This window comes from Polypterus senegalus, chromosome 5, assembly GCF_016835505.1.
Source record: "Polypterus senegalus isolate Bchr_013 chromosome 5, ASM1683550v1, whole genome shotgun sequence".
Classification (NCBI taxonomy): Eukaryota; Metazoa; Chordata; class Cladistia; order Polypteriformes; family Polypteridae; genus Polypterus; species Polypterus senegalus.
The window spans coordinates 145,521,891-145,546,002 of NC_053158.1; the positions used below are offsets into that span (position 1 = coordinate 145,521,891).

Below are 24,112 nucleotides of genomic sequence, written 5' to 3' on the forward strand. Positions count from 1 at the left end.
ATCTAAGAGCTGTTTTAATGTATTGTTCTCTTCAATATTGTTTACAGATTTTGATTTTTAAGAGAATGAAAGAAAAAAGTGTATTATTTACATAACTGACACCAGTACAATATTAAAAGTTACTTTCTTCTGGTCATATATTTTGTAAAAGAAGCACAAATACTATTTATTTCTTTAAATGAATTAGTGTGTCTTAATTGCCCATCTTTAAGGTGGATGATACCCACCTATTTTCCACAACTGACTGTTTTTGTCCGTACCACCAATAAAGATCTCAAAATAAGAAAATAGAAAGAACCTTCTTTCTTACAAGAAAATGAGACCAACACAAACCGTATGCATGCCAACAAGCCCACTTGAAACAGAAGCTCATTTCTATCCACTTATCAATTGTACATAATGATGATTACTGCATTATATTTGGAAAGTGTGATTTTTCCAAAATGGTTTAAAATTTCGAATGGAAAATTTTCATTGTATGGACAAACATGAATGCCCATACGAGTGCTAACTTGCAAAATGGTGCCAAGGGATTCAAGAAGAAAAAACAGAAAATGGTAGTTTTGTGAATTAAACTGCAGTTCCTACTAAAGTGTCTCACCTTCTCTAGTCCAGTGGAGTTATCTTCAATGTCTTTTGGGAGTAAAATCAGCATACTCAGTTCATTCTCAACATATGGGAGTTCAAGGACTTGACACTGCATCTCAGGAATAAAGGCAAACTTAAACTTTGACTTCTGATGCATCATCTTAACCTCTTTAGTTTCATTCTGTAATAGTTGTAGAGAATAAAAATAATTTATAAATTACATTGGACATACATAGAGAAAAAGAATTGAAAATACAAAATATGCAGTATATTTTAAGATACAGATTAGTGTAAGAAAACAACAGTGCATCTACCACTATATTAAAAGTGTACAAAAACAGGTTTGTTTGGTTTAGGGTGCTCAACACCAGCTTGGGGGGCACAGTGATGGCAGGATGTTTTTAGATCCAGTTTTTTTAATTTCATGTCATTTTTGGTGTTAATTCAAATCTTTATTTAAATCAGATGGCTCACTACATAACACTACATACTTTCTGCATGACTAAATATTAACGTGAATTTTCTTTTTCTTTATTGCTGCCATGAATTTTACTGCTCAGATTCCTTTCATATTAATTCACTTAGTTCTCAAGAATTTTAAATTAACTGTAGGTAATTAATTACAAATTGCAAGTAATCTGCTAATTTCAATCATCCTGTATATCTATGTTCATCATGTTGAAACTGCACCTAACAAAATCTTTTGAAAAAAGGAAAGGAAAAAAAGCATAAAGGATTGAATGGTGCTAATCCATAATACTACTTACTTTTGATTTTCCTAAAAAATGTAAATCTAGGTTGGATGGAGTATTTACAACACAGAATGAGAACAAATAAGAGCATAAGAATAAATAATTAAGAAACTTGCTCCGTAAACCAAAAACCTGCCCTCTAATGAAGAATTTAGCTGGAACAAAATAGAACTGGTGGTGTGCACCACGCAGGTAAATTTAAAGGTAAACTTGATTGTAAACACATTACACAAAATCAAAGTATAGTTAACAATAAAGGAAACATTCTGTTAAAATGCTTTTTTGGTGGAGCAATGGACTATGTTGATAAATTCATACTGAAGTTTTATCCTCCTTTATAGGAGTCCAAGGATGAAAGAACTGTATCTTATATAGGACCAATAGGCCCATATTTATAATATTGTACAATGCCAAGATGGGTGGGGGTCTCAGGTGGCCTAAGTCACGAGAACTGTGACTTTTTCTTTTATTCCCAACAATGGGCACCCTTGTATTTTCTTCAAGATTGTTGATGACGAGTTCTGATTTGTTTATGTTCACCAAATTGGAACTGTTCCGTTTTAATCTCTGTTTGATCTAGATTGTTTGCTCATGTTGGTAAATAATGAATCATCTTAAATGTTCATTGTTCAACTATAACTGTAAACTTGTGCAAGTCTTTAAGCTTGTACTCAGTGAAGAATGCTAAAAGTACATTAATGTATTAAGCATTCAAAGTTAATCTGACTTTCTAAAAAAATCAAAATAAAATAGAAACCAAAAGATCGTCTGAAATGTCCAATGATACAGCATTATACAACTGATGTATACCTTCATTCAGCAAGCCAATTAAAACCAAATATCTCTCTTTGGCAATAAAATGTTCCTACAGAAGCAAAGCAAGGAAGAATTCAGAAATCATTAATATATATTTGCCAACAGTTCAAGGCCGCTTTAGTTTTGGAGTGACCAGTTCGGTGGTCAATAATCCAGTCATATTCCATAGCATTATTTACAGCTAATTGGAACAAATGGTTCATGCTTAAAGCTTGAATGATAAACAAAACATTTAAGTGAAAAACCGATAGGCTTTTTAAAAACAGTATTGGGAAAAACATGCAGCTTTGCAAACCTTATTTATTCTGAATTGTTCATTTCTCGTAAAAGACTCTTGGAATTTTTTCTCCCAATTGCCTTTGAAATAGATGGCATTCACCAGTACAAGCCTAGTGAGACTATCTATGGTTCCACTTGCCAGCAAATCCTTAATTTTATCTGTAAGACACATAGTTGAAAAATTATCAATTATACTTTTTTAAAAACCACAGTAGTTTTTATTCACTGTAAAACATTTCCAACTTAACAAAGTTTTGTAAGAATGTGTGTCCTAAAGATATGAATCAAACTTTTATAACATTAAAGTAATTCAAATGGTACTTTAAAAGAAGACAACTATAAATCATTCATGTGCCAGAAAATTAGACAGGCTGACGCTCCCTTCTATCCAGAACTTAACAATAATTTATATTATTTTGGAAAAAAAAGAAAAAAAAAACAAAACACAACTTTCGACTTACAGTCATCACTCATTTTACCTTGCAACCCCAATGGCTACCTTTGGGCATTTTCCAACTAGTCATGGGCACAGCTCTTACATTTTCTTTTTTCAGCTACTTCTCAAACTATGCCATGTTAAAGTACATGTGAGTATGCTGCTCTTTTCCCTTTCTCACTTACTGTCACTAAATGTCACTCTTGGTACAATTTTGAATTTAATATGAGCTCACTTAATATCTTTTATTTATAGTGAGCCAGCATACAGGTATTGTACCTCTTCAAGTCAACTTCAACACCTATATCAACTGACATTTTAAATCTGGATTTTTTCATGCTCCTCTACTCTGTTAGACTTGGTCATTATAGATTATGTTGTTGGCCACACTCAATGTTTCTTGTAGATTTGCTCCTGCTCTAAAATCACCCTAGCCAATTACGTGACCTATTATCATTTTCAGATCTCTGTTAATCTTGCTTTGTCACCTCCTTCTTAGTCATTACATCTATTTTCCATTGCACCCACCCCACTTCCTCTGCAGTCCAAAGAACCTTCTATTTGCATTACTTCTGATATTTACATCTTCCTCATTCTCCTTCACTCTAGCATATATCTCAGAAAGTGCTGTCCACTTATACATTACCACAGTGACACAAGAAACTAATTTGGCTTCCCCTGTCAAAACCAGGCTTTCAAGGAATTAACTGTGTTTCTAGCACACTGAAAAACTACAAGAGTGGCAGTCGCATGCAGAATGTAAAAATACATTTTGGAATTACACTCCCTAAAACAATGGTAGAAAATATTTTTTTGTTGTTTTATAAACAGGGGTATTTTGTGAAATATACAAAATAAACATTTAACATTATTAAAATACTGACCATTGATTTATTTAACCTCACCAATAGCACAAAAAACCCCAAATTAAAAAGGTGTATAAATTCAGTTAATTTTCTTTTTCTTTATCTTTAATCTCATTGGATGAATTAAGTGCACCTTTCAATATGGTAAGGTCTGGTATAATTATATTCAGAATTAAGTAAAATACACAGGAGAAACATTATTTATTATTCCATCACAGTAGTACAATGGGCATCTTAAGTACACTCCAAAAGATGAGGCTCCTTTGTCATCTTCATCATCCTCAGCATCAATGTCATCAATCCTGAAGTAACACTGTAGCTTAATTAACCTACTCATAAACCATCAAAGTGAGTAGCTATCACAGACCATAAGCAGGCATGAGACACTTATGATTAGTTAGAACCATTTTACGTTTTTACTTCTCTTCATTGAATCATCATTATGGTGCTTTTGACTCTTGAAATGGCACTATTATATGGGAAAGGTCAGCAAGCTTAGCAATACATTCAGTGTATTTTGTCAGCACAAATTTTTATTCTGAACCAATATAACATTTCAATAGATTCTGACTAACTATCCTTATAGGAGAATGGCTTCATATTATCATAACTGCTCATGCTCAGTCACTTGCATTAGGCTAAGTAGTTCGAATAGGGAGAAAAATTACCATTTGTCTGTGTTTCAACCCAGGTATTTATTTTCTTTCTTGATTCTTCTGGAGCTTTAACAAAGTCAACAGATTCAAGGCTAGCATGATAAAACTTGTTGGTTTTATCGATGTATTCCTGTAAAGACAGTTATGAAAATATGTATCACATTCAGTAATACTTGTATTTCTTACATTGCCCCTTAATATAATACCACTGCTTTCTGAGATGCACTTGCTAATGTTTCTGTTGATCTTAGTCACTAATCTTTTAAGTGACCATTCAACCATCACAGGATACCTCTCAGTCACAGGCTAGAATCCTTACTTTATATTATTAGTGGACCACCACTGTTACTGTGACATGACACTGCTGCATCTTCGCACTGTTTAATTGTAGGTAGGCCCATTTTCAGTTTTTCATTAGAATAATTTCTGTCGTCATCCCTTATATATCTGCATTTTTGCTTTTAATTGATGCATTTCTATTCTACTCCTTCCATCAAAGGTCTAAAACAATTGTAAATCTTATAACTATTTATAAATCATTACTTTTGCAGTTACATTGGTAATAAACAGTCATTTGACAAAAGCTACCCAAATATGCTTGAAAACATGCAGTCTTTTTGCAATCTATCGAGCAAAAGTAGTTTGTCTATGTGACTCTACTCTCAAGAAAAATATGTTAATAACCTCCTGAGTTGGTAATTTGCTAGCAAATATTCATAATTTGTGTATTGTCACAATACACCCAACTTGGTACATTTGTTAATATTTTTTTAATATCTGATTTGACACGTTCAAACTAGCCATGATTAAAATGCCAATTTTGAAAAAATATTTCAGTTCAGTGTATCATGTTGATCTCACTTTGGAGGAAAAATATGCAGAGATACTTTTTGAGTATGAAACTAACAACAATTGGTAATGAGCTCATAATCTTTAAACTCAAGCAGACAGGCAAAGCAGTGACGACTTAGAGAGGTATTATTTTTCCGTAAAGATTCAAAGGATTTCAGACATTACACTAAGCTACTAATGTGTACTTTGCACACAAAGAGAGAAAGTCTTATTCAAGTTGCTTCTTGACTGTATGTTTACACCCTGTGTTTCTGTATAAAATGAAAGGACAGAAGTACCAAGAAAACACATAGTTTTCACACAGAGAAAACTATAATCCATGGGTGCTTTCTTTGCAGTGATACAGTGTGTTGAAACAGTATTCAACCCCCTAGACAAAGTTTACATGTCCTGTAATATTTTTCTTTGAAAATACATCTTTAGTTTCATACTGCTACATATAAATGAGGGCCTCTTGGACAATGAATTTCCACTAAAAATCCTGAAAATCAAATTATGTTGCAACGATAAAGAACATATCAGTGAAATCTGCTGTTGAATAAGTTTTTGACCCCTAATAACTTGGAGACTGTATGATTGTTAACAATGCAATAAGAGTAATGAAAACAGGTGTAAACAATCATGCAATTAATCCTCTAGCTTGTTGACTGGTCTAGAAGTGATTATTTAGGCCAGTTCTTAGAAACATACAACTGAGAAATCATACAAGTGGCTTATTTGGTGAAACCTCAAAAACTGACAAAAATGAAGACAAGGGAACTTTATAATGACTTGAGAACCACTGTGATTAAGAAGTTTAAAGATGGCAATGGTACCAAGAAGACTACCAAGGTCTGTAGCCTCAGTGTGTCCACTGTGAAGGTCATCATAGCGAAGTGGAAGACAACTGGAAGCATACTGAACCGGCCAAGGTCAGGACGCACTTTTAAAATAACAAAGAAAATGTCAAGAAAACTAGTCAGAGAAGCAAGAGCAATTCCTAAGGTGACTCTCAATGACCTGCAAATCTCAGTATCTGCTGGGGTGGATGTGCACAAGACTACAATATTGAAGGTTTTGCACAGACAGGTGCTGTATGGCAGAGTTGCCAGAAAACAGCCACTACTAAAAAAATGTCAACTGAAAGCTTGAATAAATTTTGCTAACAGACATGTTGACAAGAGTCCTGCATTCTGGAGTTTTGTACTTTGGACTGATGAGACCAAAATTGAACTTTGTGGCATCAACACAAAGGCGTTTGTCTGGTGAATGGAAGGGACTGCCAATGATCCAGCAAGCATCACACCTACCATCAAGCATGGTGGGGGGAGCATCATGCTTTGGGGCTACTTCTCTAGGGCAGGCACTGGGTCTCTTGTCTGTACTGACGAAGAATGGGTAGTAAAGAAGCATATTCATATTTTGGAAGAAAACCTTCAAACATCAGCCATGAAATTGGGACTCGGATGACGCTACCACTTTCAGCAGGATAATGACCCCAAACACTGTGCAAAAGTAACCAAACCATGGTTTGACAAAAAGAAGATGCAGGTTTTGCATTGGGCTAGCCAGAGTCCAGATCTGAATCCGATTGAAAATTTATGGCGTAATCTCAAAATTGCAGTTCACAAACGAAAGTCTTTAAACTTTGCACAGTTGGAGCAGTTCTGCAAGGAAGAATGGGAAAAATTGCCTCCATCCAGATGTGCTAAGCTTGTAGACAGCTATCCAAAGCAATGGCAAGCAGTTACTGCCACAAAGGTTGTTGCTACCAAGTATTGACTGGGTGTCATTTGAAGGGGTCAATTACTTTTTCAGCAGAATTTTTCACAACATGACTGTCAATTTGCATTTGTTTAGTTCACCAAGATCTAAATGTTTCAAAATATGTACACAGAGAAATAAAAGTTCACTGTGATGCTCTGCATTTTTATAGGTCGTAATGATGTAAGAAGGAAATACGGTGGCTTTCCAGAGGGGGTTGAATACTTTTTTAACTCACTGTACCTGCTGACTGCGGTGGGCTGGTGCCCTGCCCGGGGTTTGTTTTCTGCGTTGCGCCCATTGTTGGCTGGGATTGGCTCCAGCAGACCCCTGTGACCCTGCAGTTAGGATATAGCGGGTTGGATAATGGATGGATGGATGGATGGATGGATGTACCTGCTGAAATAAGCAGTGCAGGCCACAGCCTAGTCATTCTGGCCCCTTAATCATCTCCTGTCTCTAACTGGCTCTTTTGCTCACCCCTTCACCACCTAACAGCAAATGTGTGGTGAACACATTGGTTCATAAATGGCTGCTGTCACAGCAGGCTGGATGCTGTACATTACAGTAGTAAGAAAAGTGCTATATAAATAAATAAAAGAATTATTATTATCATGTGAAAAAGGTGTAAATTAAAATGTGTGTTATTCGATTTTTCAAAATGCTAAAAAGTCAAAGTGATCACTTTACATGGATACATTTTGGACAAAATTACACTTCCTAAAATTAAAAGCAACCTCAAAATGATTTAGATTACCTTAACAAAGTCATAGGATTTTTCTCCATATAAACGGTTAGCCATGCTTAACTTATAGGGAGCTCCTTTTTTGTTGATGTCAGCAATCAATGTGCTAAAATGTGAGTGCACTTCATCTCCAGCCTTGTGAAAATGAAAGGCCTAAAAAAACATTTAAACAGAAATAACATTAATAATCAATGCTGGAAACAGAAACCTGCCAGAGATCTTCAATCTCTGAAGTTTTAAAAATACCTTAAGAGGAAGGGTGCAAAACATCAGACATATTGCACATATATTGCTCTGGAAATAAAACTAAATAATGCAGAAAATACCTTCACCATTCCTCAACCTAACTTAACAGTACAACACAACACGTGTAAGCTAACTTTGAAAGTCTAGGCAATAGATAAGACTAAAACAAAATTATAAAAAATGAAAATCCAAGCTTTGTAAACAGCACCTTAACCCAGAGACATTTGTTAGTAGCAAACAAGTTTATTAGAAGGTTCCTTTAAAGAAGAGGTTTTTGCATTTATTCCCAGCACACCATTCTCAAAAGCAGCAGGACCCATGATAGCCCTTGAAGCCTAACTTAGCGTATACCACCTTGGTCAGGCTCTGCTGCATTACACCTTTTTGTTGACTTCCACTAGCAGCTTTGTCTTTCTTTGAACTGGTAAAGTGAAGAACCTATTGTTAAAAATCAGTACAAAATGGGTTAGCAAACATGTAAAAACTGTCAAAGGCAAACTCTTGTACGTATACTAAACAATTATTTCAATAGTAAATCCACGAATATAACATGTAAATATGAGTGAAAAGTCTTATAATATTGTGGACATTACTTGCCCTATATTTTTGCCTGTAATTTGACCCTATTTCTTTTAGTTCAGTTAAGCTATTCTATATCAAGCTTCAATGTAAAGATCATGGACTCTTATTCATGCGAGCATTGTATTGTATCCGTATTACACTGACTTATCTGAAAGTCTCATTACAAACTGTGGTAGTCCACATTTATTAGATAGTAACAGTAACATATGCTGCAGTGTTCACTTTAAGACCGAGTCAGTGCTTACTCGAGCATTTAAGTTTACAGAAAGGTGGCACAGTGGTTAGCACTGATACTTGTATCTCTAGTTGAAATCTTGGCCTAGGCACTGCAACTGGTCAGCATTGGTTTTACTCTGGGCATGAGGTGAAGTGTGTGTGTGTGATGGAGTGACCCCTGTCATAGACTAATCCCATCATTTCTTCCTTGTATGCAATGCTGCTGATGTAGGCTTTGGCCCAGGAGACCCTAAATTAGATTCAGCGAGTTTGATAACCTTATGTTACATAATAAACTGATGTACCCCTCCCCACACCCAACCCCTAGTCACTATCAAAACTAATTTTAAAAGACTTCAAGTGTTGACACACTGGCTCAAACGATTTTAGCTGTTTAAAATTTAGCAACATTTCTGTTTACATTTTGTAACTTAGCTTGTTATATTAAGAAAACATACCTGAGGGCAAGTTGTCTGAAAAATAATAAACATATGGTGATCAAATTCGCCCTGAATCAATTAGGACATATCAGTAGATTGGGACAGGAAAAAAAAACCCCACATTTTTTGCTCTAATACCAGCATTATGTATTATTACCTATCTTCCACTCACATTAACACTGCTCAAACATACAATGAATCCACAGACAACTCCTCAAACCACATAAGTGACATTATTAGACAACACACTATGAACATCAAGCTAAGAATGACAATCAAAAAAGTGAAAATCACTTATGCCAAACTTAAAAACAACATATCAGAACTGGTTAGAAGAGCTACCAACAATATCAGACAGCTACGTTTCATTTGCAAGAGAGGAATTGAATAATGTTCTGCATTAACTGCGGATGCTAGAATGCTTGGCTTACTCCAGAATTTTTCACTTGAAACCAAACTTCAGCGAGTACCTGCATGCCATATGTTTTATACTTGATGGAATGTACTTCAGTTGGGGTGCGAGTTTGAATCATAGGACCTTGACAGGAACAGACGTAACTGGTATCAAACGATAGGCCAGGCTATTCCTGCAAAATCTGACTGACAAGGGAAATTAATCACATCTAAAATCTGGACCAAAACCATTTTTAAAGAATAAGACAGACCACCTCAATTCAACCCAACACACAAGAATATTCCAGAAAATACAGTACATGTGATTATGCTCAATAAATAAGTTTGCACTCAAACTGATCGGCTTCTTATTTTCTTTTTATTAAAACCAATAGAAAAGTCAATGTTTTGCTTCTCATTCTACAACTATAAAATAAAACCAGATAACATGATATAGCAGACTCACAGTAAGCAGACTACCGCTAGTTTTACATTGAAAAATGTATTTAAGAAAGGTATTTTTGTAGATGTAAAGCGGACATGTGATCCACAGTTGATACATCAATAATAAGTGTATTTTAGCTCTTATTTCTTTATTAGAAATTATCATTTTGGAGGAAAAATATAATCCAAAATCTCCATTAAAAATCAATATACGTATACAGTATAAAATGCTAAGGGTTGTCCATTCGTCACAAACTAACTCATGATCACTGGACTTTGAACCTTTGAAATCTTTTTTTATTTTTTTTTCTTTATTTCACCTTATACAATTTCTTGTATTAAGAATTTGTTAGTTTTCTCATACTCCTTGGGGTCAGAGCACAGGGTCAGCCATTGTACAGCGCTCCTTGAGCAATTACAGGTTAAGGGTCTTGCTCAAGGGCCCAGCAGAGTAGGATATCTTTTGGCAGTGACGGGGATTCGAACTGGCAACCTTCTGGATACCAGCACAGATCCTTAGCCTCAGAGCCACCATTCCGCCCTTAATTGAAAGCATATGATGTGATATGCATTTCTGTAGCAAAAATAATTGGAGGAGCGGGCTGACCCAGCAATGCAATTGGGCCTTGGGTCTTTCTTACAGCACACAGAGGCACAGACACACATCAGTGACATCTGCTGAGAGTGAAGCACATTACAAAGGTCAATCAGACACATGTTAACTGTGGGACACACAATGTAGGCACAACAAACACAGAGAGCTGCCTGTGGAGATTAATGTCTGTGAGCTCCATAATGGTAAAAAGGAAAAAAAAAACCACACAAATCACTTTTCCTTGAGGACAGGAGGTCTGCTGTGTTTTGTAGTATAAAAATAATTTGGGATATTAACACAAGCATTGGTAAGTGCAATAATGAGCATTTAGAGCATATATGCCAAAAAAGGGTAAACTTATTTTGTTCATTTTTCAATATAATATATGTAGTAAGACAGACAGTTAATGAAAAGCTTATCTGCGAGAGAAAATGAGAGCACTATGACTCAGAGACTTGTAAAATTCTGGACTAACTGCTAACAGCTGCATAAAATGGCCAGACAAATGATGGAAAAAATGAACAAATATACTTTAACACAGCTTAAAAAATGCAGCAATGATAAAGGATATCTTGCTTAATTGGAAGAATCCCAAATCAGCCCACATAGTTCAATGGGAGTGCAATGTTTTATAATATTTACAGCAAGAAAAATCTTATGAGTCAAGGTATAAAGCTTCTTCAGAATGTGGAAAGAATTAATTTATTACATTTAATCTAGCCTGCCTAGTCTCTGCCTGTTTTATTTTCATTTATGTTTTAATATACCCTTTTTAAAATATCCTCAGAACAGGTTGGGTCTCAGGTACACGTAAGGCTTAACTTTATGTGAACTATCTGGAATGTTGTGCTGATTGCATATTTGAATGTATAGTGTTTTACATATTATAATGTGATTTTAAGCTTAATCATACTTAATGTAAAATATATTCCTTATAAAAACATAATAAAGTAACTTTTTTTGTCAGAGCAAAACCAAAACTTCATTTATGGATCCAGAATATTTTTCATTCCACATAAACAGGCCTGCCAAAGTGATACTGGAAGCAGTTGTGCTTGGTATGTGTTTGCCACATCAGACATTAGAGAAAAAATTGTTGCTGCTCCTCTCTTAAGTGGCTTGCGGTTTCTACATTTTTAAAAGAAATATAACTCTTTTATTGTGAAGTGGATTAGGAAAATCCATAAAAAGAAAAAAATAGATTAAAGCTATTTCCACATCGATATAAACAAAGAACTTGGGGTCCCGGGTGAATAGTGACATATTGCTTAGTGTATGCAAGTAGGAATTTCACTGTTCTCCACACATGAGGCAATAATGACCTTAAAAGTATATAAAATAAAATGATTTACAATTGTAGCTTAAATTTTCCAATGTGGAATTGGAATTTGATTTTGTTTACAATTTGTTTGTGCTGTTTTATTTATGTTCAATCTACTTAAACATTACTGGTGTGGAATGTGGGATTTCCTGTGCATGTTTGCATAAACATAAAAACAGCAAAACCAAAGAGCTGATGGTGGATTTTAGGAGACCCAGACCCCTCCCGGACCCCGTGATTATCAGAGGTGACTGTGTGCAGAGGGTACAGACCTATAAATACCTGGGAGTGCAGCTGGATGATAAATTGGACTGGACTGCCAATACTGATGCTCTGTGTAAGAAAGGTCAGAGCCGACTATACTTCCTTAGAAGGCTGGCGTCCTTCAACATCTGCAATAAGATGCTGCAGATGTTCTATCAGATGGTTGTGGTGTGCACTCTCTTCTACGCCGTGGTGTGCTTCGAAGGCAGCATTAGGAAGAGGGACACCTCACGCCTGGACAAACTGGTGTGGAAAGCAGGCTCTATTGTAGTCACAGAACTGGACAGTTTGACATCTGTGGTGGAGCGACAGATGCTGAGCAGGCTCCTGTCAATCATGGAGAATCCACTGCATCCACTGAACAGTATCATCTCCAGACAGAGGAGCAGCTTCAGCGACAGACTGCTGTCACTGTCCTGCTCCACTGACAGACTGAGGAGATTGTTCCTCCCCCACACTATGCAACTCTTCAGTTCCAATTTATTAAAATTATATAAGATTATAGACTGTTACACCTGCCTCACACTCTCCACCTTGCATTTTTTAACTTGCACTGCATTTTTATCACTCTTTAATTAATATTGTTTTTATCATTATGCTGCTGCTGGAGTATGTGAATTTCCCCTTGGGGATTAATAAAGTATCTATCTATCCAGCTATCTATCTATTTATCTATCTATCTAAATGCAAACAGAAAAACAAACATTATATAGAATACAATATGCACCTGATGCTGCAGGAATAGGTTCTAAGAGCAATAATCTGCAATGGTAATCAATAAACCAAAATGATGTCTATTTTATTTCCTTGAGCAGGGAGTGTACTGAAGCTGTTCTATTTTGTTTGAAAAGTTGCATACATTACCATGAATGTACTATACAGCCTCTGAAGTGAAAGCAGCAGAGGTGGCACTCACATATTACAATGGAAGGCATCATTAACAGTAGGAACAAGAAAATCTGGAGGTCGTGGTGGGTTGTTTGACAGTATGAACTGAACACTGAATGAGCCAGTAAACAAACTGCTTCCAAGTGACTACGCCATTTGTGCGGAAGAAGAATCAGAAGGGACTCAATATCCCATACTGCTTGCCCAAATGTCTACATGTCGATCGTAAAAAAAACCTAGAATATAATTATGCTTTTTTCTTTTTTTATCTCACACTTAAAACATGTCTTACAAACAAATATGGGGGGTTGGTGGTAGAATTATGATTAAGTTAGGTTTGTCATTGAAAGAAATGAATGAATCAGTAAGTTAGTAATCCTAACCTTTCATTGAACTCAACCAAATGACTTAAATCCCTTTGGTATATACTGGAAAGTCCATCAACACACAGAATTAACATATTTTGACATCCATGAATTATGAGTTTTAATGTCCTTTTTGTTTCCAATGTATTTTTGCTTATGTTTTGCAATTTTTTCTTCCATCAACAAGAAAGAAACACCTTGTAAATATTAAAGCTTTTTTTATTATTATTATTATTTCAGAGGGGGTCCACCCTGTGTGGAGTTTGCATGTTCTCCCCGTGTCTGCGTGGGTTTCCTCCGGGTACTCCGGTTTCCTCCCACAGTCCAAAGACATGCAGGTTAGGTGCATGTCTAGTCTGTGCTTGGTGTGTGTGTGTGTGTGTGTGTGTGTGTGTGCCCTGTGGTGGGCTGGGGCCCTGCCCAGGGTTTGTTTCCTGCCTTGCACCCTGTGTTGGCTGGGATTGGCTCCAGCAGACCCCCGTGACCCTGTAGTTACGATATAGCGGGCTGGATAATGGATGGATGAATGGATATTTCATAGGGTCTCCTGTGTACACTATATATATATATATATATATATATATATATATATATATACATACACACACACACACAGTATATAAGTTATGACGTCACGCATACATGAAGTGGATCAGCATTGACCTTATAGTGCGCATGCATGAAAGGTCTCAGCATAGGTCCTAAAACTCTGTGATGTCACACTTGTCTTGCAAAGCATCAGGTGATGTTTGGGTTGAACATTTGTCTACAGCAGGGGTTCTCAAAGTCGGTCCTGGGAGTCCACTGTGGCTTCAGGTCTTTGCTTTAACCAGATTAATAATCAGTGACAACTGCTCTCACTGATCTCAATTAATTGCCTGTTTTTTTTTCACTTCTCTTATTCTATATTAAGAAAGCACATAGGCATGATTTTTACATTTATAAGATATTTAGAAATATTTCTGGTTCTGTGCAGTTTGCTCCCTTCATTGTATCATAATAATGACAATTAAAAATGAGTAGAGCAGACACCCAGGCAAACAACACTGAATCATGAAAGGTTTCAACTACTTTAGCGTTATACCCACTAATTAGAAAATAATGGATTAATTAAACAATTAGAACACCCAGAAAAACAGAATGAACATTAAGATGAAAATATTGTTAAAAAGAAAAAAAAATACATTATTCCAATATAACTGCTTAATACATTTTCATATATATATATACAAAGTATATATATACAAAGAGGGAGGACTAGAGGCGGCCAGGAGAAAGCCAGAGAAACTGTGTGGCCTGGACATTGGGGGAATCAGTGCTGGAGGCACTGGGGTTTGTAGTGCACGTTAAAATTGTAAATATTATTGTAAATAAACGGTGTGTGGTGGAACCATGTTGTCCGTCTGCCTGTGTCCGGGTCACAGTCCACAGTGGCGTAGTCGTCGGATGGTCCGTCTGGTACAAGACGGGGACCTGCCTTAAAATCAAATATTTCTGTGGACGGCCCGGCGCAGCAGCGGACCCCACACACTTGCCGCGGGAGCGACGTGTGCACAACCCTGCGGGAGTGGTTCACCCCACGGACTGCCGCCAGTCTGCATTATGGCCAAGCTCCCCAGGTGTGGAGGAAGGATAATGGACGTTGCTGGAGTGCAGCGGGCTCCCGTGAGCATGTCGCGGTAGAAGTCGCCCGGGACGGCATGTCGCCTGGCGAGGCCATGCCGGGGACATTTCCCTGGACAGACCGGACCCGGGAGGCAAGTTCCCTGCTTGCGGGCAAAAGGCCCTGTGGGGCCGCGTATGTTTTGTCTTCGACAGGCAGGGGCTGCCTGGATCCTTGTCGGAGGCAGGCACCTGTCGAACCGCTGCGCCTCGTTAACGCAGAGGGAGACGCTGCAACCCGAAGATCCAGCATGCTGCCGCACTGGGGAGGAAAGAGACAAGATGGCCGCAGGCCAGATGTCCCGCCCGCTGACAGGCACGGGATTGGCCGGTGTGTCTTGTGTGCAGATGCGGGACCAAGGAATGCCAGTCTCGTGCCAAGAAGAGACCCGATTGGGCCAGAGGGAGTGGCCCACAGGAGGCAGGCGACGAGTGGAGCTGATCGACAGGTAAGCCCACCGACGTCTGTCTCTCTGTTTCCGCCAGCGGCTCGGCGCGAGCCGGAGGGATCCCTTCAGCCCGCCGAGTCGCCTCTTTTACAGATGCTAAGTGCTCTTGTTGTCCAGCTGGAGAAGCTGCAGGGGAAGGTGGTCGCGTCGGAGGAGACGCCGTATGAGACACAGGATCGGCGCGACGCTGGAGCCTGTGGCCAGCAGAGTACTGCGGGGAAGGTAGGTGACGCCGTCCCCGTAAAGTATGAGGAGGGATTCGCCGAACACGGCCGTGACTGTTTAAAGGAAGACCGGCTTCGAGTAGGCGATTCCCCAACAGCGGACGCGGCGGTGCAGACGGCCGACGGGGTGAGGAAAGCGAGTACGCAGGGCCTGGCAGGACAGGGGCTGATGAGTGCCCTGGGTCCTAGCGCCCTGCGCTCCAAGCCCGCGGCAGTCTCCCGTCGCTCTGCAGGGACGCAGACGGGGCTGGATTTGAGCTGTTGCCATGCTCAGACCCAGACCGTCAAGGCGTCCAAGAGAAGAGGGAGGAACCGAGAGGTGAATGCTGGTTCCTCCGACAGGAAGGGGCATCTCGCTGGGAGCGAGTGTCCGAAGGGTCATCCTCTGCAGAGGCAGAGGGAAACCCCTGGGCGGCTGAGCGAGCCGCCTGCGAGAGCGGTTCCGCGAGTGACAAGAGGACAGGCATGGAACCTGTGGCGGAGGAGCCAACCAGGCAAGTCAGGGGCTGCCGGAGGGAGGCGAGAGCACTGCCGGTACAGAGACCGACAGGACGCTCGGGGTGAGTGTCCAGGCAGTGCTTCTGGCCCTCCCTTTCTCTTTTACAGGTCCGAAGCCCCGACGAGCCCTGGAGCCGACGTCATTTATGACCTGCCCTCCTGGAACTGGTTGTCCCGGCCATATATATATATATATATATATATGGCCGGGGCACCCAGGAGGAGGGCTTGTGCCTCCTCCAGACCGCAAGGGGGCGTCCGCCCTGGTTATGTTGGGGGCCTCTGGTGAAGGGCATGGAAGCCCAGCCCTGTAGGGACCCGTGGCCACCGCCAGGCGGCGCCCCAGTGCCTAAATATCCCGGGAGCCCAGCACTTCCGCCACACCAGGAAGTGCTGGGGGGAAGACGACATGGGACACCGGACGGCTTTGGTGCAGCGGCACTTCCGCCACACTGGGGTGTGGCTATAAACAAATGCCAGGAAGCAGCTGGAGCCCATCCGGGTTCCCATTTAAGGGGCCCCCTCCCTCCAGTCATCGGCGGAAGTCAAGTGGCAGAGAGACGGAGCTGCAGAGCAGACTGGAGGTGGCCAGGAGAGAGAGAGGCATAGAAACTGTGAGGCCTGGACTTTGGGGAATGGTGCAAGAGGCACTGGGGAGTGCACGTGACTAACTGTAAATAGTTATTGTAAATAAACAGTGTGTGGTGGATCCAACGATGTCCGTCTGTCTGTGTCCGGGTTCAAGTTCACAATATATATATATATTTAACCAAACCTAGTTTTATTATAGTTATAGTTATATTATAGTTATAGTTTATTCCCATAACACAGAATCCCATGAGTCCAATTAAAAACTGGTTGGAACAAAAACCCACAGCCACAGGGTGTCCCTAGAACTGACAGTGAGAATACCTGGTCTACACCATCTGCACAGAAAATTCCCAGGAAAATATTTGGTGAACAAGATCATGGGTGACACAACATATTCACTGTGAAAAATACTTTACCATATTTCATCAATCAACATTAATTGTGACATGTATAAAATAATGATTAATTTAATTCCACAAATTTAAAATAGAATTCAAGTTAAATGAACTTTTCCAATCCCTGCATGCCACAATATTAGCAAACTTCCACTTAGGAGTGATCGACAATTAATTTCACCACCTAGCATTCTTCTTTTATAAACGCACAGTTGTATTATGGCTGTGACTCCTCTTAATTTTATGATGCTTATGATAAACAATGTCTGCCAGCATTCTTCATTTTAAAATGTAATATTTATATGAGTTAACATACTGTATGTCTTTTGTAAATTGAGATTTTTTTTTAACCATGAAATTCTTCTGGAAATATTACAGGTGAGCAAAGCTACATGGTGCCATCTAAGTAAACCAAGAGATGTTAAGGATACATGGGGAAAAAAAAGTAACTGTTATATCTTAAAGAATGACAGTTTTAGGTCACCAGTCAGGATTTAAAATAAGAGTAGTTTCATTGCCAGACACAGATGAAAAATGTATATAGCACTCTTATAATAATGTTGGATTAAGTCCAGCCAAAAGTAATGTAATGCCTCTCCTGGAAAGGAAAAGGGAATTTCAGAACATACTATCTAGGGTTACAGATATGAAAATGTCAAACAGCAACCTGAAATCAGAATTTAAGTTTTAGAAACACATTAAGACAGTGAATAGTGTAGGAAATGTGAGAACAAACCTAACAGAATATATGCTGTATTACAACATGATTTCCTAAAACACATCACAATACGGGGAAATCTTGATCATTATGAACACTGAATTTACAAAAATTAAATAAGGAACTACATTAAGCAAATTCACACTGGCTGAGAGAGCTTTAGGGTCAAGTTGCTTAACATACAACTGCCATGAGGATTGCAATCTGATAATCTAGCAAAGGAAGTGAATGTTTTAATTTAGCAATAGAGATAGGAATAAATTGTTTAAAATCATACACAAAACACTGTTCCTTCTGCAATCAACCTGAAGCTTACAGGAGAATTCAAGTAATAGCCCAAATGAAGTAAATCAAATTTAAACTGTACAATGTAAAATGCATCTTGCTGACAGCATGAAAACACATCATTTATAAAACACATTTGTCATATATATTTATTTTCACTTTATAAATATTTAAATTTATTTATATTTAAAAAGTTTAGACAAGACCTCTCCTCGAACCGCCACCTTATCGTGGTGGAGGGGTATGCATGTCTCAATGATCCTAGGAGCTCTGTTGTAGGGTCACCCAAGGCAAACTGGTCCTAGGTGAGGGATGAGACAAAGAGCGGTTCAATAGACCTCTTATGACGAAGAAAAGATTTGGATGGCGTTTCCTCTGGAGCCAGGCCTGGAGGTGGGGCTCGAAGGCGAGCGCCTAGTGGCCAGGCCTGCACCCATGGGGCTCAGCCGGGCACAGCCTGAAGAGGCAATGTGGGTCCCCCTTCTCATCGGCTCACCACCTATGGGAGGAGCCAAGTAGGTCAGGTGCAGTGGTGGCCGAAGGCGGGGATCTTGGTGGTCCGATCCTCGGCTACAGAAGCTGGCTCTTGGGACGTGGAATGTCACCTCTCTGAAGGGGAAGGAGCCTGAGCTAATGCGCGAGGTCAAGAGGTTCCGGCTAGATATAGTCGGGCTCACCTCAACGCACAGCTTGGACTCTGGAACCAATCTCCTTGAGAGGGGCTGGACTCTCTACCACTCTGGAGTTGCCACCAGTGAGAGGCGCCGAGCGGGTGTGGGCATACTTTTTGCCCCCCAACTTGGAGTCTGTACATTGGGGTTTACCCCGGTAGACAACAGGGTAGCCTCCCTCCGCCTTTGGGTGGGGGGGACGAGGTCCTGACTGTTGTTTGTGTGTATGCGCTGAACAGCAGTTTGGAGTACCCACCCTTTTTGGAGTCCCTGGAGGAGGTGCTAGAGAACATACCTTCTGGGAACTCCCTCGTACTGCTGGGAGACTTCAGTGCTCACGTGGGCAATGACAGTGAGACCAGGAAGGGCGTGATTGGGAGGAATGGTCCCCCCAATCTGAACCCGAGCGGTGTTTTGTTATTGGACTTCTCTGCTCGTCACGGATTGTCCATAACGAACACCATTTTCAAGCATAGGGGTGTTCATATGTGCCCCTAGGCCTCAGTTCAATGATCGACTTTGTGGTCGTGTCGTTGGACTTGCGGCCACATGTCTTGGACAGTTGGGTGAAGAGAGGGGTGGAGGTGTCAACTGATCACCACCTGGTGGTGAGTTGGCTTCGATTGTGGGGGAGGATGCCGGTTAGGCCATGTTGTGAGGGTCTGCTGGGAACATCTGGCAGATTCCTCTGTTAGAAGAAGCTTCAACTCCCCCCTCCAGCAGAATTTCGACCACGTCCCAAGGGAGGTGGGGGACATTGAGTCCGAATGGGCCATGTTCCATGCCTTTATTGTTGAGGCGGCTGACCAGAAATGTGGCCGTAAGGTGGTCAGTGCCTGTCGTGGCGGCAATCCCCGAACCCGTTGGTGGACACCGGCGGTGAGGGATGCCGTCAAGCTGAAGAAGGAGTCCTACCGGACCCTTTTATCCTGTGGGACTCTACAGGCAGCTAATAGGTACCGACAGGCCAAGCGGAATGTGGCTTTGGTGGTTGGTGAGGCAAAAATTCGGGCATGGGAGGAGTTTGGAGAGGCCATGGAGAACGACTTTCGGACGGCTTCGAGGAGATTCTGGTCCACCGTCCGGTGTCTCAGGAGGGGGAAAGCAGTGCGGTATCAACACTGTATATAGTGGGGATGTTGCGCTGCTGACCTCGACTCAGGACGTTGTAGGTCGGTGGGGGAAGTACTTCGAAGACCTCTTCAATCCCACGAACATGCCTTCCAATGAGGAAGCAGAGCCTGGGGACTCTGAGGTGGGCTCCCCCATCTCTGGGGCTGAGGTCACTGAGGTGGTCAAAAAACTCCTTGGTGGCAGGGTCCCGGGGGTGGATGAGATACGCCTGGAGTTCCTCAAGGATCTGGATGTTGTGGGACTGTCTTGGTTGACACGTCTCTGTAACATCGCATGGACATCGGGGACAGTGCCTCTGGATTGTCAGACCGGGGTGGTGATCCCCCCCTTTAAAAAGGGGTACTGGAGGGTGTGTTCCAACTACAGAGGGATCACACTCCTCAGCCTCCCTGGAAAAGTCTATTCGAGGGTTCTGGAGAGGAGGGTCCGTCAGATAGTCAAACCTCGGATTCAGGAGGAACAGTGTGGTTTTCGGTCCTGGTCGCGGAACAGTGGGCCAGCTCTACACCCTTAGCAGAATCCTGGAGAGTGCATGGGAGTTTGCCCAACCAGTCTACATGTGTTTTGTGGACTTGGAAAAGGCGTTCAACCGTGTCCTTCTGGGAATCCTGTGGGGAGTGCTCCGGGAGTATGAGGTACCGGACCCCCTGATAAGAGCTGTTCGGTTCCTGTACAACCAGTGTCAGAGCTTGGTCCGCATTGCTGGCAGTAATTCGAGCCTGTTTCCAGTGAGAGTTGGACTCCGCTAGGGCTGCCCTTTGTCTCCGATTCTGTTCATAACTTTTATGGACAGAATTTCTAGGCGCAGCTAGGGTGTTGAGGGGGTCCGGTTTGGTGGACTCAGGATTGGGTCACTGCTTTTTGCAGATGATGTTGTCCTGTTTGCTTCATCAGGCCGTGATCTTCAGCTCTCTCTGAATCGGTTCGCAGCCGAGTATGAAGCAGCTGGGATGAGAATCAGCACCTCCAAATCCGAGACCATGGTCCTCAGCCAGAAAAGGGTGGAGTGCCCTCTCAGGGTTGGGGGACAGATCCTGCCCCAAGTGAAGGAGTTTAAGTATCACGGGGTATTGTTCATGAGTGAGGGAAGAATGGAGCGTGAGATCGTCAGGCGGATCGGTGCGGCGTCCACAATGATGCGGGCTCTGCATTGTTCTGTCGTGGTGAAAAAGGAGCTGAGCAGTAAGGCAAAGGTCTCAATTTACCAGTCGATCTACATTTCTACCCTCACCTATGGTCATGAGCTATGGGTAGTGACCGATAGAACGAGATCGCGAATATAAGCGGCTGAAATGAGTTTCCTCCGCAGGGCGTCTGGGCTTTCCCTTAAAGATAGGGTGAGAAGCTCAGTCATCCGGGAGGGGCTCAGAGTAGAGCCGCTGCTCCTCCGCATCGAGAGGAGTCAGATGAGGTGGCTCGAGCATCTGATCAGGATGCCTCCTGGACGCCTCCCTGGTGAGGTGTTTCGGGCACGTCCAACCGGGAGAAGACCCCGGGGAAGACCCAGGAAATGCTGGAAGGACTATGTCTCCCAGCTGGCCTGGGAACGCCTTGGGATTCTCCCGGAAGAGCTAGAAGAAGTGGCCGGGGAGAGGGAAGTCTGTGCCTCTCTGTTTAAGCTGCTGCCCCCGTGACCCGACCTCGGATTAGTTGGAAGAGGATGGATGGATGGATGAAAGTTTAGACCAGACAGTTCTTAATATATCAACAATCACCAAGTCCTGATCTAAAGGTTTACCAGTAGCTGTTCTGAATTGTTCCATTTTTGTAAATATTTTCTCCCTCTTTGTCATTGCAGCTTTTTGTGCTTTTTAGCGCCAAAATCATTTTGCCAAATAAGTGGGTGAATAATTGTATAGTGAACTTTTATCTAAGAATTTTTCCACCTCATGTGTAACGTATATGAACCTTCACAACATCTTCAAGTGCCAAATCAATGCTGTGCCTTCTGGATCTTTTTTGAACAGATTCCGACACACCTTTTTAGGTGCTTTGGCTGTCAGAGTTTTCACCACTAACCTATTTTATACTGATTGACCATCTTAACCTCTAGTAATGATGATCCTTGGTTTTAGAACTGATGACATTTCGGATGCTTTTATGGGATGAAATCAAACAGTACCCCAAATGTAGAGTAAGATCTACTACAGAATGGAGAGTAAAATCCACTAAAGTACATAGACAGATTCATAAACATTATTTTATTTATCAAAAGGGAAAATTTAGCTTTCAGAGAAGCTGAAGTAACATAGAAATATGGCAGGTTAAAACTGACATGACAGTGTTCAAAATGTGTAGCAGCTGTACAAAAATGTGATTTTTAGAAATGATTTGGCTTTTTGTAAAATTTGGGCAGTTTATTAAAAGTCTTAACATCACTGAGCTGAAAAGATGGTATTTAGGTAGTTTTTTATGAGTTGTGAACAAACTATCCTAAATGCAATGGAAAATTCATTAGAGTCAATAATGACCAAGATGACAGAGCTATGCTTAAAATGTGTAGAAGCTCCACAAAAATGTGATATTAGGATAAGTTGTTGCTTTTTGTAAATTCAGGGTGCTTTACTAAAGTCCTTTACAATGCAGACCTGAAAAGATTTCATTTAAAATACTGTTATGAGTATGCTGTTAATGGCAACTAAGTTGTGAGACACTTTTCAATAATTTGCTTCACATGGAAAAGTACTAAATATATTTTAGTTAAATGTATCCTTCTTCTGAATTTAGTTGAGAGAATCATCTAAGATGTTGATGAATGTAATAAAAACATCGTCAAAAGAACTCTGCAGCAAATAGGTACACCTTAAAAAAAAAACTGACAGCCCTCTGGGTGTCGACCAAGTATTTATTGGGGAAAAACATGGCAAGCAGGTAGAGAATTTCTATGATCCTCCCTGTTCTGTACTCTAACATCTTCCTCTGGCGTTCATCCATACGCCACTCCTTGTTTTTTAAAAGAAAACCTTTTGATCGTGCTTTGTATCATAATGCAAATATAAAAGTAAAAGAACATCACACATCGCTGCTCTCAATGAAAAGCTTTTTTGTTACCAATATTATTAAATCATGTGGATCATCTGACAGATACGCTTTTGATACACTAAGGTCACCATAAAGTTGTGCCTTTTCTCAAAACCATGAGGTTCTCTGATAACATTGCTACTTACCTGCCCAATCTCTGCAGCAGTGTTACCCTTTGAACCAAGATACACCATGCCCATTGCAGATGAGATGCTCAGGGGTGAGTAGAAGATGTTGCTGGTCGGTTTCTTGTCACCAAACATCTTAAAAAGGTCCAAAGAGAACTGAGAGTTTGCACTGCACAGAGACTCCATGATTAAATGGTCAGAAGCAATCTGTAATACAAGGTTTCACAACAGGAAAACACATTACTAGTGTTCAATGATCAAACACTTGTACATGCAACAATGCAGTGATGAGGTAGGAATAATGTAAGGAGCTCTACAAATTATTTGTGCATTCATTTAAAGATACATGCACCTTCATTTTTTTCCCCAAACTAAAGGAAACTTGAAAGGTTTGACAATTATGGCATGTTTCTTCAGGCCTGGCATTCTGGGCCTTACTTTGAAGTTGAAAAGAAGCCAAGTCTGACTCTGAGAACCTACCATTGCTGTTTAAGATCCGGCCTATTGAGAACAATGTCAAGCTGGGAAAAAAAAATGCTTAAAAAGAGTCATTATTCTGAGGTAACCAAGTGATATTGATGGACACAAAGGAAAATAATCAATGCCACAAAAACTGGTAGTGGTAATGGGTTTAACACTAAACAGTACATATTGTATTTGAACTGGAATACATACAAGTCTAACAACAATTCCAATAATTAATAAAACAACAGTTGGATGCCAATTCTTTAGCTAAAGGACTGCAAAGTTGTGGAATGATCTGCATGCTTGTGGTCTTAGCTTTTACATCTAGGCTGAAAAGTCGATACTTTAGTCAACCATACAAAGAGCAGCTGATTAGATATTGTT

At 40.6% G+C, this 24,112-nt stretch overlaps 1 protein-coding gene across 2 annotated transcripts in view; it reads right to left on the minus strand.

The window, feature by feature from the left end:
- Positions 1-24,112, minus strand: part of LOC120529557 (leukocyte elastase inhibitor-like) — a 47,538-nt gene that overhangs the window by 1,693 nt on the left and 21,733 nt on the right. The window contains exons 2-7 of one of the 2 annotated variants that reach the window (XM_039753452.1): positions 23,282-23,470; positions 8,334-8,417; positions 7,746-7,886; positions 4,406-4,523; positions 2,452-2,594; positions 602-769 (exon numbers count right to left, since the gene is read on the minus strand). In XM_039753452.1, coding sequence (XP_039609386.1) covers positions 602-769; positions 2,452-2,594; positions 4,406-4,523; positions 7,746-7,886; positions 8,334-8,417; positions 23,282-23,449 — 822 coding nt within the window. In that variant the 5' untranslated portion in view covers positions 23,450-23,470. The remainder of the gene's footprint in view (positions 1-601; positions 770-2,451; positions 2,595-4,405; positions 4,524-7,745; positions 7,887-8,333; positions 8,418-23,281; positions 23,471-24,112) is intronic. The other variant, XM_039753453.1, reaches the window with a different exon arrangement.